At 41.4% G+C, this 15,634-nt stretch overlaps 1 protein-coding gene across 2 annotated transcripts in view; it reads left to right on the forward strand.

Moving 5' to 3' along the window:
• Nucleotides 1–15,634, forward strand: part of FTO (FTO alpha-ketoglutarate dependent dioxygenase) — an 877,495-nt gene that overhangs the window by 102,426 nt on the left and 759,435 nt on the right. For both annotated transcript variants that reach the window (XM_029608566.1, XM_029608567.1), the window contains exon 3: nucleotides 9,975–10,635. In XM_029608566.1, coding sequence (XP_029464426.1) covers nucleotides 9,975–10,635 — 661 coding nt within the window. The remainder of the gene's footprint in view (nucleotides 1–9,974; nucleotides 10,636–15,634) is intronic.

Consider the following 15,634-nt stretch of genomic DNA (forward strand, 5'->3'; position numbering starts at 1 on the left):
TTAATAATTGGCTAAAGGTTTCCATTTAAAAGCTACTTTTAAAGGGCCAGGGTCGCTTTTCTCTCCTGGGATTACAACCGTTGCCTTTTTTCTGTATAATATCTTTATTCAGTTTACATTAAAAAAAAACCCAACAAATAAACAGCAAAAGATATCACACGAGTCACCAATAAAATAGCAGTGGTTACATAGTATGCTAATCACCCAACCAGCGCAAAGAAGTATGAAAATGGCATTTGAGAGACAACAAAATTACCCCCCCCCCCCCCCACAACTAACATAACATAAGAGCCAACATAACTTTATGGGAAGTATCAGAAAAACAATTCCCTGAGATATAAAGTAAATATATAATCACTCTGCAGCAATATCCATACCATTAGTGCAAGTAGCCCCCCTCGACAAAGAAAACCTGTCCCTAATAGAGGGAGGTAAGTGATCTATGAACGCACCCCAGATTCTAGGGCATAGTTTACTTTTCTTTCCTCCAGCCCCCAGGCACCAAGATTTATAATCCATCAATAACAGCTCTATCATCTCAGAGTGCCAGAAAGCTAATGTGGGAGTTTCCCTAACCACCCATCTGGCCAATATACATCTCCTCGCAATGCACAGTCCCTTTATCAGAAACGCAGCTTCACAGTTATTGCAGCCCACATCTTCAGAAAGCACCCCCAATATACACACTGTCACCTTCGCTGGAACCAGAAGTTTTACCTTATCTGATTAAAAACGTCCTGATCTCTTCCCAAAACTTCTGTGTAGGTGGGCAATACCAAAGACCATGTCTTAAAGTGGTCTGGAGTTCAGGGCATCTCTGACACCCCAGACTCTCAGTTAACTGCGTTTGGTGTGCCCTCTGAGTAGAAATAACGAGTCTATGAAAAACTCTCATGTTGTCCCGGTATCCGTATCAAAGTTATATTGCTATCGCGCATGACCAGACTGTCATATAACTCATCCCAAAATCTGTGGACCACACCAAAGCTAAGGTTGATAAACTGCTTTAGCCTACACTGATATTATGTTGCCGTATACAACATTCACACCATCTAACTTTATACTGTTCTATCCTAATTTTCATTTCATTCACAATTTCATTTCATTCACAATTTAACTTTTATTTTTTACTCATACCTCTTACACAATTGTGTATTCAACATACATTTATGGTACTATGGATTTCCAAGACTGCATGGATACAAATAACACATACAGTATTGTCATACTGCACTATTATATTAGCCAACAGGGCTCACACTACTCAGATCACATGGAATTTGTGTCCATAAAGATTCTACAGTGCATGTTTCCTGCAGAACCTTTAGCCTGTTTGACTCTATGCCCTCTTAATCACATAGCGCCATCTCCTCCACCAATTTGACCCATGCTATCATCGTGATATAATTTGTACCCTGGTATCACAGTGTCCTGTTGGTTATCCTCCTTCCGGCAGGTTTCTGAGATGACAATTATATTTACCTCTTCATTCAGTGCTATACGTTCTAACTCTCCCATCTTTCAGGCCGATTCTATAAAGTGCACTTGGCCGTGTGCACTGTTCAACTAGCGTTTGGCCGCGTGTTTTCGAGGGGTGTCTATTACCCCTCGAAAACACACGGCCAAACTGCCTGAAAACTAATAGCGCTCATCACATGCAAATGCAAGGGGGTGCACACTAATGCAACTTGCACACGCCGAGACCTCAGGGAGACCAGCTGGCTTTCCCCGTTCCCTCCGAGGCCATTCCGAAATTGGAGCGGCCTCAGGGGGGGACTTTCCTCCCCCCCCCCATATATACTTTTATCTCACTGCTGACGCGCGACCCCCTGGCCCGGCGGCCGTGTGAAGGCCTCTGGCTATGCTCCCATCCCGCCCATTTTTTCAAGCCCCGGGACTTACACGTGTCCCGGGCTTTCCGTGCACCGCCGGGCCTTTTGAAAATAGGCCTGGTGCACGTAACCCTCCTACTCTGCCCCAAAATTGCAAACATTACACAAACCAAAGAGAACAATGACTTACCAAAATCATTGGGGATGGGTGAACAAAACCCCAAGTAAGACATTAAATACTCATATAGAAATGGAAAGTATGGGAAAAAAGGGCATTTCCTAGCATGTAGCAGATGGACTTAGGACCAATGGGTATAGTGTACTCCTGCTAGCAGTTGGAGACGGATCAGATTTCAATCTGATGTCAGCCCTAGTACATATACCCCTGCAGGAAGTGCAGCTCTTCAGTATTTTCCGTCTCCATAGCAGTTAGGGACTATCTGCACGCTTTCAAGCGTTAGATCAAATTTAAAGAAGAAAACCCAAAACTGAAAGAGGAAAACCTACCTGAAGATGAGCCCCGCTCCCCGCGGTGATACCCTCGGGTCTCTCCCCCAGTTGAGATTCCCGAGGTGATTCCCTCGGAGGTGAGCCTCGGTCCGGCGGCTGAATCGCGGCGAGGACCTAGCCCCTGATCCTTCGGGCATGGCTGAGAGGCAGCGGGTGCACCCTCGAACGCGGCAGCCTTATTTCGAGTGGCATGGTGTTCCATAGCACGGGGCCAGCCAGTGATAGTGCTCTTTCCCTTACTTGCGTGAGGTGTACTGATTTGACAGAGGGGACAGTTAGTAGAGCCTTATTAGCAGATCTCGGGTTTCTTTGCAGGACATGTATGCGCAGTGCAGTGTTAAGCCAGTCCGCTTTTTCATTGTGTTTAGTTTATGAATTATACATAGAGCCTTATATTGTATTCTTTGTTCAATTGGTAGCCAGTGTAATTCGGCAAGTGTTCCTGTAATGTGATCACTCGTTTGTTTTTTTTTGCCAGTCAAAATTCTAGCAGCTGAATTTTGTAATATTTGCATTGGCTGAATCGTAGATTGTGGTAGTCCTAAAAGCAGGGAGTTTCAGTAATCTGTGCTTGCGAATATCATTACCTGTAGAACTGTGCGAAAATTGTTTAGCGTTAGTAGAGGTTTTAGTCTTCTCATGATCATTAGTTTCGCGTATCCTTCTTTTATTTTCAGTGAGATGTGTTGTTTCATGTTTAGCTCAGGGTCAATTATTATTCCTAGATTCTGTACTTTTATTGCTAACTCAACGCCTTGAATATTTTTGATTGTGAGTGTTGGTTGTATATGATGTATGTTTTTACGTTCAAGGTGTAAGAATTCAGTTTTGTCGATGTTTATTGCCAGTTCCATCTGATTTAAGAGCTGTTTGATTATTTCAAGATACATATTGTCAAGTTTCATTGTTTCTTCAATGGTGTTTACAATGGGTAGCAGTAGCTGTGGTCTTTCTGTACTTGATGAAGGTTGATTGTATGTGTGTGACCGAGGTGAAGTATTTTACTAGCATGTAGGCCTTTGTATCAATGTTATTTGTTGTGTTTTCTCAATAGGACATGTATTGGTAAATTACTGTTTTTTCATATGGAGGGCTATTGCGCATAAAAACTGTTTATGTTGCTGTTACTGTGATGACACCAGAAATATCTTTTTTGCATGGTAAATTGAAAAGGGAATGTCCTAGTTCTGTTCTGCACCCATTGTTGGGGGGGTCAGGGTGGATCCTGTAGATACAGAGTATATGTTTACATTTAGCCCCGTGACGATCATGTTTTCAGTGTGCCACGCATGTGAGCACCATCTGTCAGGTGTGTCCCGATAGAAAAAAGGTTGAGAACCACTGGTTTAATAGACTTAATAAACTACCTTTCTCATAATAATCAAGGCAGTTTACTGGATCCCATATGGTATTAGGCCTATGGTAAAGTGCACTTGGTGTGGACTTGGCCCACAGTAATCCAGGAATAAACTGAACTACAATTCCAATATAGATAGCCTTCCATATCATAATTGCCAGCACTCAACCTATGAAAAAGCCATACTGCAAGTATTACATCATATTAAACACCAATACATCTCCTATTAGGGAAACTGATTAAAGCCGGGTTGTTGTAAATCCCTACACAGAAACTCCATGCTAGCAGAATGCCTAAAGCTTCAGACACACAAACAGAACACAGATAAACTCTTACCAAATAGAGAATAAAGAGATCATAAAATATAAATTGAAGCGTGCAGACAAAAACTGAACTGGAAATCACAAGAAGCCAATTCTGTAAGGAATGCAAACACAATAAAAAAAATATAAAACATTAAACATAGCAATAAAAAGAATGTCAAATCTGCTGATAAATTCAGCCAATTAAAAACATTTAAAATATTACCAAACACTAATAAAATATTTCAAAGCAGCAGATACATCACATCCAATAATTAAACTAACAAAGATTAAAAAAAAAAAAAAATCTCCCACTCTCCATAAGTAGGAACTTTAGATTTCCAGTCATAAACATAGAAACATAGAAATGACGGCAGAAGAAGACCAAATGGCCCATCTAGTCTGCCAAGCAAGCTACGCACTTTATCCTTTTTTTTTTTTCTTCCTTTTTCTCTCTCCCACCTGTTACTCTTGGCTTCCAGTATCCTCCAGCCCTATTTCCCCTCCACCCCACCACCAATGTAGAGAGCATCGCCGGATCTGCATCCAAGTGAACATCCAGCTCAATTAGGGGTAGCAACCTTTGCAACAAGCAGGCCACACCCCTGCCCCTGTCCACCCAGACTATACGATCCAGACCCCGTTGGTTGCCGTCCACACTCAGATCCTCCCTTCCACACTCCCCCTGCCATTTAAGCAGAGAGCCATGCGTTGAAAGAGAAGTGTCAGACTCTCTCCCTCGCCGAAGCAGAGAGCTACACTGGTCATGCATTGAAAGTAAAGTATCGGCCCAGCCACACCTCGCTTCCCTGTGAATACAAATTTTTTTTTCTTCCACATTATTTATTTATTTATTTATTTATTTATTTATTTATTTAATTCTTTTTATATACCGACCTTCATTACAGGGGTCATATCAAATCGGTTTACATGAAACAAGGGGTAAACATTTTATCAACCATTTAACAGTAGAATAATCAGAGGAGGTATAAAGTTACATATAACAAGGAGATCAAACTTGGGAATAGAAGAAAGAGAAGTAGAGAGAGCCATTGAAGCCCAGAGCTATGATGGAGTCTCATCAACCTTGTGTATGTACATTGAACAAGGGTATTATCTCCAGGTAGTAGCCCCATTTCCGCGAGAGCCACATTAACTATCAACCAATATTGAACAAGCCTAATAATTGGCAATACCTATAGCCTATGACCTCACTGTTAATTTTGCATACTCTTACCCACCCCTGTATTTTTTTTTGGAGATGGCAGCCCTCCATCCTTCCGCTCCGTGAAGGGAACACCAACCACTGGCATCCCGCTCCGTGAATGCCTCTGTGGCTACTGTCGCTCCGTGCAGTGTTTTGCTGCCTCCTCTTTATACACATCCTCTAGACTTGATGGATCCACAGTGTTTATCCCACGCCCCTTTGAAGTCCTTCACAGTTTTGGACTTCACCACTTCCTCCGGAAGGGCATTCCAGGCATCCACCACTCTCTCCGTGAAGAAATACTTCCTGACATTGGTTCTTAGACTTCCTCCCTGGAGCCTCAGGTCATGACCTCTGGTTCTGCTGATTTTTTTCTGACGGAAAAGGTTTGTTGTTGTCTTTGGATCGTTAAAGTTTTTCAAGTATCTGAAAGTCTGAATGATATCACCCCTGCTCCTCCTTTCCTCCAGGGTGTACATATTTAGATTCTTCAATCTTCAAACCTGAGATTCTTCAATCTCTGAGATTCTTCAATCTTCAAACCTGAGATTGTCATAGATTGGAGGAGGTGCACAGACTTTAACCTCTCACATACACATATATATACAGGTACTCTTACACTTGCACGTACATGTGCGAAAGCACTGTCTCTCATAGATACACACATAAACCCCCTCTCATATATACACATACATATATACACACACACACACCCTTCTCATGTGTACACATACACACATCCCCTCTCATATATACACATACACACACCCTCTCTTATATATACACATACACCCCTCATATATACACATACACATAAGAACATAAGAAATTGCCATGCTGGATCAGACCAAGGGTCCATCAAGCCCAGCATTCTGTTTCCAACAGAGGCCAAACCAGGTCACAAGAACCTGGCAAGTACCCAAACACTAAGAAGATCCCATGCTACTGATGCAATTAATAGCAGTGGCTATTCCATAAGTAAACTTGATTAATAGCCATTAATGGACTTCTCCTCCAAGAACTTATCCAAACCTTTTTTGAACCCAGCTACACTAACTGCCCTAACCACATCCTTTGGCAGCAAATTCCAGAGCTTTATTGTGCGTTGAGTGAAAAAGAATTTTCTCCGATTAGTCTTAAATGTGCTACTTGCTAACTTCATGGAATGCCCCCTAGTCCTTCTATTATTCGAAAGTGTAAATAACCGAGTCACATCTACTCGTTCAAGACCTCTCATGATCTTAAAGACCTCTATCATATCCCCCCTCAGCCGTCTCTTCTCCAAGCTGAACAGCCCTAACCTCTTCAGCCTTTCCTCATAGGGGAGCTGTTCCATCCCCTTTATCATTTTGGTTGCCCACCCCCTAACCTCTCATACACATACACACACACACAAGCAGGCTGCCTCTCATGCAACACACACACACATTGTGCCTTTTCCCATTCTTCTACTACTTCTACTACTGCCACCAACCTGGACTCTGGTGGCGGCCCGTGGCCTTTTCTTTTCTTTGACCGCCACTGGTTTGGGTTCTGGCGGCGCCTCGTGGCCTCTTTTTTTCCTCTTGGCCATCACTCTCCCGGGTTCCTGCGGCGACACTTGGGCTTCTCTTCCATTCTTTAGCCACCACAGGCTAGGGTGGGCTCTGCTGCGGCCTTGCAGGCCTCTTTTTTGGCCCTGCATGGTTGTCTTTAAGCCACAGCAGGATGGCTATGCCATGGCCCCACAGGTTTCTCTTCTGGCTGCAGCGCTAGCAGCATCTCTTCTTCTCTTCGACCAGGAAGTAAAATAAAAAATCATGTGATGGGAGCGACCGGCCTATCGGGGAAAGCCCGATCCTCCGATAGGGCAATCTACTCCTGGCCAAAGGTGCTTAAGATGCTACAGTAGGAGCAGAATTACAGCTCCTGCCATTTACTGTAACGGGGTTTGCCCCTTTTCAAATTCTAAGTGAAACATAGAAATGACGGCAGAAGAAGACCAAATGGCCCATCCAGTCTGCCCAGCAAGCTTTCACACTTTTTTTTTTCTCTCACATACTTATCTGTTTCTCTTGGCTCTTACTAACCTTTTTTTATTCTGTTTCCTTCCACCATTAATGTAGAGAGCAATGTTGGAACTGCATCTAAGTGAAATATCTTAATTAGTTAGGGGTATTAACCATCGCAATAAGCAAGCTACACCCATGCTTATCCTTTTATCCAGACTATGTAATTCAGTCCTTGTTGGTTGTTGCCTGAATATAGATCCTCCTTTCTTCATTCCCCCCTGCCGATGAAGCAGAGAGCCATGCTGGCTATGCATTGAAAGTGAAGTATCAGTCTTGCTCCTCTGCCGTTGAAGCAGAGAGCTATGCTGGATATGTGTGAAGTGTCAGATTTTCTCCCCTGCCGTTGAAGCAGAGAGCTATGCTGGATATGCTTGAAGTATCAGTCTTGCTCCCCTGCCGTTGAAGCAGAGAGCTATGCTGGCTTTGTATTGAAAGTAAAGTATCAGACTTTCTCCCCTGCCGTTGAAGCAGAGAGCTATGCTGGATATGCTTTGAAAGTAATAAAGTCAGGCTGCCTCAAAATCTTGTCGCCTGAAGCGGCCGCCTCACCCTGCTTCATTATGGAACTGCCCCTGAATCAGGATCTAAAATCAGGGAAAATTAAAAGCAGCCGCTGCTAGTTGTGAAATCTCCTTCAGTTTTGGAGAATAAACAGTTAATATGCTGGTGCTCTAGCTATGCATCAAATGACATTTCTGCATCATTTCACAGTGCTTTCTGATTAATCAAAATGAAGGATTATTTTTTAGCCATTTTCTAAATGGTTTTGATACATTTTCCGAGTATGTTGAGTTGTCGGGTTCAATACTTAATCAGATCTTAAACTGCAGTTTCTTTTCTTTTAGCATCTTTTTCAAACGTGCATCAACCTTCAGATACAGCTTTGGTTATTTACTTCATAAGCATTGCTACTCAAGCTGCAGCTCTGAAGTCATAGTAACATAGTAATAAATCAAATGAAGGCAGAAAAAGACCAAAGTGGCCCATGAAATTTGCCTGTTGTGACTTTTCCACTCTGGGTAAATGAACATATAAACTCCTAACTCAACGTATCACCAGCCCCCCCCCCCAATGTCTTTTTATTGAACTTGGAGCCCATTTCCTACTACTGCCCCCATATCAGTCTTAAGCATGCCCACAGTCTTAAAATACTTGCCTCCACTATGTCCACTGCTAGGCCGTCTTCTTCCATGATTCTTACAAGAGCAGCACTATATCTAACACCCAGGTGCCATTCCATGTCTTTCTAAAGTTTCCAATAATCCAGCATACATATGAGACTTCCTTCCGGAAAAAGTCAAAGCTTGGCTGTTTAACCACGCCTTCCCCATTACTCTACCACAGAGACTCATCCTAGCCTACCAGAAGTCTTCCTGACCTCAGATCCTTGAAGGTTTGCCTGGGCTTCCTCTATCCACCTAAATTTCTGTCACACTGTTGGTGTTTTAACTTATTTCTTTATTATATAGATATATACACAACTTACACCCAATGTACCCATTCCTTATTCCTAACTGTTGTAGTCCTTATATATTTACTAGAAATCTACCTTATATTTGTTTATCATATCCATATACATCCATTATTTATGAACTCATTGTCTTGCCACTTTATTATCTGCCTTGGACCTACCTTTAGGAAAAGGTAGAATATCAAATGCTTAAAAATAAATAAAATAAAATAAACAAATAAAGCTACCAAAGCTATTGAAGCCATCGTTTAAAACATCTAGCCTTTTGATGTGTGTTGAAGTTTTTGTTTTCACCATGGCTTCTCCATGCATGTTATCTGATGCTTTCTTAGAAAGCTGATGCCGACATGTCATTGCCATTTTGATTGTAACCACCACATTGTGCAGTTTACCCCACTACTTTCTTGGAAGGCCCTATGCAGTCATATCACTGCTGTTAGGGCTGTACTGCTGCCCTATGCAGGTTACTCATTGGCTACTCCTATGTCCTGCGGTGCCATTAGGTCTTGCTTCCATCAGTGTGGTTTTATAGCAGAATTTTATAACATCTTAGAATTGAATGATATCTATATTTTAAGGTTATGAAGAAAATTGCTTATGTGTCTCTTTAAGGCAGTACTTCCCAAACCTGTCCTGGGGACACCACCACAGCCAGTCAGGTTTTCAGAATATTCGCAAAGAATATGCCTGAGATAAATTTGCATTCAATAGAGATTCAGTATATGCAGATTTATCTCATGCATATTCATTGTGGATATCCTAAAAACCTGACTGGCTGTGTGGTCCTCAGGACAGGTTTGGGGAAGCCCTGTTTTAATGATTAGATCCACTGCTTTTAAGGTTTTTTGAGCAATATGCAGACATTGGGGGAAAAAGCACAGGACTGCTTCTATAGCCAAGTTCAAAAGCAAAACACATTCAAGCAGCACTGTCTGAATTATCAAGAAGGCTGCTTACCCCGTAAAATTGTTTCTAGCAGTAACTGTATTATAGGTTTGACAGTTGCTTGGTTTTGAATGTAAATATTACAACCCTTAACATAAGGCTTGGGGGGTAACCTGCATGGAGCGGCAGTTGCTACCATAATAAACTTGCTGGGCAGCCCAGATGGACCAGTTGGTGATTTTCTGTCATTGTTACTATGTAATAAACATTGAATATGAATGTCCTAAATGTTTTAATATATTGTTAGTATTGTTACAAGGATGGACAGACCTACTTTGATTTTTTTCTTTTTCTTATAGTGGAAGACCAAGTATTCAAAACTTATTCTCAGAGAAGCTAGCAAGGTATCTGAAGAGCTGCATCAAGAGGTTCAAAACGCTTTTTTACATTTGCTGGACCATGGTTGTTTCTTCCAAGATCTTGTTCGAATCAAAGGAAAAGATGTGCTCACACCAGTTTCTCGTATTCTTATTGGCAATCCGGGGTACACATACAAGTACCTGAACACAAGATTGTTTGCTGTTCCATGGCCTACAGAAGGTCATGAGATAGAGTACATCAATGAGAACATATCTGAAGCATGTCGAGCATTAAATAAACTCAACAACTTCTTGCACAATGAGGCAATTAGGGCTTTACAAGAACAGAATAATCTTCAGCCCCAAAATCTGGAAAGTACTTCTGTAACAGATGTGCAACAAGATCTTCCTGGCTTTATGGAAGAGAAGGAGTTTATATTAGAAGATCAAACACGTTTCCATTCACAAGAGATTGAGTGTGCTAATCTAGAAAACAGAACATCTTATAATGTGACGTTAATAAATTTCATGGATCCGCAACAAATGCTCAGTTTGAAACAGGAGCCTTATTTTGGAATGGGGAAAATGGCTGTTAGTTGGCACCATGACGAGAACTTGGTTGAAAGGTCAACAGTGGCTGTGTACAGCTACAGCTGTAAAGGTAGGCACTGAAGAAGAGTGGTGATGAAATGCACAATTATTACCTATATTTTTGAATATTTTTACATTTGTATGGCTGCTTCATGTTTTATTTGGAAACTTATATATCTACACATTTGTCTGGAAAGGCAAGATTTGTCAAGTATTCTTTTATTATTTTATGAAGTCTTATACCTCTCACTGTCTCTCATCTTTCTTTCTCCTTCTCCATTCAAGAAACATAAAATGGTGATGGTTGCATCAGCTGGCCCTGTTTGCAATATGCTAAGTGGGTTGAAGAAAATACTATATTAACTCACTGATACAAAGCCAGGAAACCAAAAATCTGTCAGATCTAGATGTATGTTCCCACAGGTGCACATTTCCAGTCTTGTAAAATGGTTTATTGTGGTTGACATCACCAATTTTATTAGAGCAATATGCCAAATACAGACGTACTCTTGCTTTCTGCTGATTTTACTGCTACTCTTTCTTTGTGAAGAAACTACTGAGCCGTCTTTGTACAAACGTGTTCTGTGCCTTTACTGACCTGTATTTGTTCTTTCCTAAGCATGTTGCCACTATTAATGTAAATACAGGACAAAGGAAAATGATTCATAACAAACTGCTAGATAATCCCAAGGCAGAAGACTGTTTACACTGCTGTATAGAAGGGGAAAGCTTTTCATCATGTTCAGTGGTAGCGTTATTAGCATGAATTGTGTTACTGGAAGTGGTGTGGCTAGTGCCCTGTGCATCAGACTGAACATTTAGCTCCCAGTCTGTTTTGCAATCTAAAGGAAGGGACAACAGAAATTAAAACTAAAGAAGTCTTCGAAGTTTCATGGATTTAAAAACTAGCAATAAAAGTAGATCCGAATGAAGCAGTTTTGAAACCTATTTGTTTTTAATGCTTTTTTTCAAGGTTTATTTATGCTTGTAGTGAGGCATTATTTTTGTTCAGGATTAGTCTAGCATAGAGCTATAGGTGATGGGCTCCTGCGTAAATAGTAATTTACTGGATATGGGGCAGAACCCAGCAGTATTTTATAATTATAGCACAGCACTTCATTTTGCTAAATTAAAATACTTACAATAGCACGAAACTGTTACAATAGTTTCTCTGTACTGAGAATTACTCAATGTGCTTTGTTAATAGTCTCATTGTATTCTCTTCTGCCACAAGGGAAGCCAAATAATATGCAGAGGCAGGCCATTCAATTTAGAAATTGGAGGAACAAGTAACAATTTATAAGTAAGTTATTATTCAGAATGCTGGAGAAAGGTTAATTAACTAACAGTTGATTTTGGCAGCTTGTTTAAAACAATAAACACCATTTTTTGTATTCTGCTGTATTTGCTTTATTCTCTCCCAACCTCAGCTGAGGTGGAAAGTAGAGAAATTGTAAACAATACCAAGAAATATATGCCTACAAAATGTTGTGATGTATGTGTATGGATCACATGTCATTTTTTGTTTTTGGGGGGGGAGGTTGTTGTTTTTGTTTTTAATAATTTGACAAATGATATCCCTAAGCATAAATCAGTTAAAAAAAAAAAGAAAAAAACAATGAGGACAATTTAAGTTTGTATTTGGTTCAAAAGAACAAAAGTTATCCCTGCTACAAAGTCAATTATACGGAGGATCCAATAAAAGAAAACGAGAAGGCAAAAGTCATACACATTCCCAGAAAAACTAGAAATAAAAAATCATGGGGGTTTCCCAGTACCTGAATAAATTGTCCTCCTCCCTCCAATCCAAGGGCCACCCATGGTGGTTGTACTCTGCTGAAGCGGTCCACCAATGAATTCTGTGTTCCTGGAAGGTAGGTCACTTGGAGATGGGTGTTGTGATGACCAACCCATGACTAGATCCGGAGGGCTTCCTTGCAGAGAACATATGAGCCCGTGCTTCTCTGCTTTTTTATGTAGAACATGGCCTACTGTTTGTCCATCTGGATCAATATTCTCTTGCCTGATAATAGGTAAGAAAAAGCCCTTGCAGTACAATGGATGGCTCACAGCTCTAGAAGGGTGATCTGCAGATAATTTTCCACTGGGAACATGAACCTTGGATACATGCTGCCTTGATGTGTGCTCCCCATCCCTTGGTGGAAGTGTCGATAGGCAGGGTCACTTACTTGATGCTCTAAAATGTGAAATGAGAGACCTGCCCAGAATCTGTGTTCATCCTTAACTGAAGGGGATGCTTTCTTCTTGGTGGCTAAATAGATGTGATGGGATAACAGGTGATAGAGCTGATCAAATCAGAGGAATTACATGCATTGCTATAGCCATTTGTCTAAAAAGAACCAGAACCAATCTCACTGATGCTTAGTCTTGCTGTAAAGAAGACCTTACTAGACCTATCAGCAATGCAGCTCATTCAATGGAGAGAAATACATTCCTCTGAAGAAAATCTATCCAAACTCCTGATTTATTTGAGATGGGATCAAGTTGAACTTGGAGAAGTTTACCAGGAATTCCAGAAAATAGAGAAGTCAGGTGGTTGTTTTTTGGAACTCCTGTCAAGGATGGATCTGTTACCAACCAATCGTCCAGATAAGGGAATATGTAGATTCCTTTTTGATGAAGTTGTGCAATCTACTACAAGGCATTCTGTGAACAATTTTGTGGCTGTCTAGATGCCAAAAGGAAGCACTTTTTACTAGTAGTGTATATCTTTCACCATAAACCTGAGGAACTTCTGATGGGCATGATAAATGGGGATGTGTGCCTAAACATCCTTCAGATCTAGTGTGCACATCCAGTCTCTCAGCTGAATGTAGGGAAGAATCATCTGGAGGGAGTTCATCTTAAACCTCTCCAGAACCAACAACTTGTTCAGCCTCTGTAAATCCAGATTATGTCTCAATCCTCCTGACTTCTTGGGGATTAGAAAATACTGGGAAGTCATGGAGGAGTCAAGATGGCACCTTAGCTGTGACTGTGCCCTTTTGACATTTGGTGGTGGCTGAATTGCTTATCCATAATGGTGAAACACATGGGGAAACTTCAGGTTTTCCCCTCTGAAGCCAGATTGGCACCTCCTCAAGGGTCACTAGACTCTTGTAACTGGGAGATGGCCTCACTGACATTGGGATGCCTCCATTGGGAGCAACAAAGGAGATAGATAGCTTACTGCCATTCCCCAGAAGTTATAGCCCTTTCCCCAGATGTGCAGTCTCCTCTTGTGGCTCTGACAGAGTCAGAATTGATGAGGACTCCTCGGTGCAGCTATGTATTATTGATGATCCCTTGACTATATTGTCAGAGGGGGAGAGTGCTGTGTCAGATACTGAAAAGATGGAAGCTCGAGGCAGGAACAAAGGAGGAATTTGGTTAAAAACAATTTGAATCTTCACAATAAATATGAGAGTTTGAAAATTTGATTAGATGTAGGACTCTGCACATGAATAGCAATCCTAAAAACGTAGTTGTTTCTGTATAGGATGTTTTTAAGGTTCTGGTTGCATCATTCCCTCCTATTTCTAAAATATATTATCTCTTCTAGGATAAAAGGAATAACACTGGGGGGAACAGTCTCAACTGTCCTTCTACAGTCTTAATGGATCTGTTTTCTTGGAAAGGTCAGATTCTGATGCACCAGTGCCAGCAACATTTTTATTTAATTTACCCTTAATTCAGAGTGGCTGTTTAAAACTTTCTTTAAATATGCCGATGTAGCCCACAACATACAAGAAAATAGAAAATATCTTTTATTAATGAGGCCCAACTTAGTTCAGCCAGGAATTTCTTTTATATTGTGATTTCTGTGTAAATTTGTTATTAAGTATCAGGATGTTCATTATGGGGTAGATTTTAAAAGAAGCACGCGCGGCCTACCTGTGCGCACACTACCCAGCGCACACACATGTACACCCGTTTTTATAACTTGCACATGCAGGCGCGAGCAAGTTATAAAATCAGGGGTCGGCACACGCAAGGGGGTGCACGCCGAGCCGCGCTGCCTTCCCCCATTTCCTTCCCCCTAACTTAACCTTTCCACCCCTTCCCCTAAACTTTCCTCCCCCTAGCCATACTCTAACCCCCCAAAATTTTTAATTTAACTTTTGCGCCTGCCGGCCGACTGCCAGTACACAATCCCAAGCACAGCGGCAAATGGCTGCTGTGCCTGGAGCCTCTAACCCAACCCCGCCCCAGGACCGCCCCGCCCACTCCCCGTCGCTTTAGTAAAGCCCTGGGTCTTACACGCATCGCTGGATCTTTTGAAAATAGGCCCGGCGCGCATAACCTTTTAAAATCCGGCCCTATGGTTTTTTGACATCTCACATCTATTAACTTTGGCCTAGATTCATCATTTTGTTATAAATTTCACATAAATAGTGCCCGTGATTAAAAAAAAAAAAAGGGGGGTGTGGTTAGGAAATGTTTTGAGTTACGGCAATGTGTGCTATTTTAGCACTTCACATAAATTAAACATGCATTGCCGTAAAATATCTCACACCTGAGATTTTATTTATTTATTTAAAACTTTTTATACCGACATTCATTTGCATATCACATCGGTTTACAAAGAACGGGTAAAACATAGATTTGGAAAGGAAAATAAAGTTCCATGTAAAAGGAAGATAAAGGAACAAAGTGGGTGTAAGAGAGAACATAAAGGGGGTTAGGAGGACCAAGGAACGGTGTTTATAGATGAACTTGAGGCATAAAAATAAACTTGCATTTTGTAGGGATGGGGGGGGGGGGGGGGGACGACGGGACTGGGAAGACTAGTACCAAAGGGAGTAGGAGGGTGAGGTTATGGGAATGCCAGTTTGAATAGCCAAGTTTTTAGTTTTTTCTTAAAAGTCCTTGTGCAATGTTCTTGGCACAGTTCAGGGGGCATAGAGTTCCATATAGATGGTCCAGCTATGGATAGCGCTCATTCTTTGGTGGAAATGTGTTGGGTAAGTTTGGGAGAGGGTGTGAAAAGGGATTCTTTGTAGTCTGCTCTGGTGGGTCAGTTGGAGATATGGTAATGTAAGGAATCGTTAAGCCAGTGAACATTCTGG

The sequence above is a fragment of the Rhinatrema bivittatum genome, chromosome 7, assembly GCF_901001135.1.
Source record: "Rhinatrema bivittatum chromosome 7, aRhiBiv1.1, whole genome shotgun sequence".
Taxonomy (NCBI): domain Eukaryota; kingdom Metazoa; phylum Chordata; class Amphibia; order Gymnophiona; family Rhinatrematidae; genus Rhinatrema; species Rhinatrema bivittatum.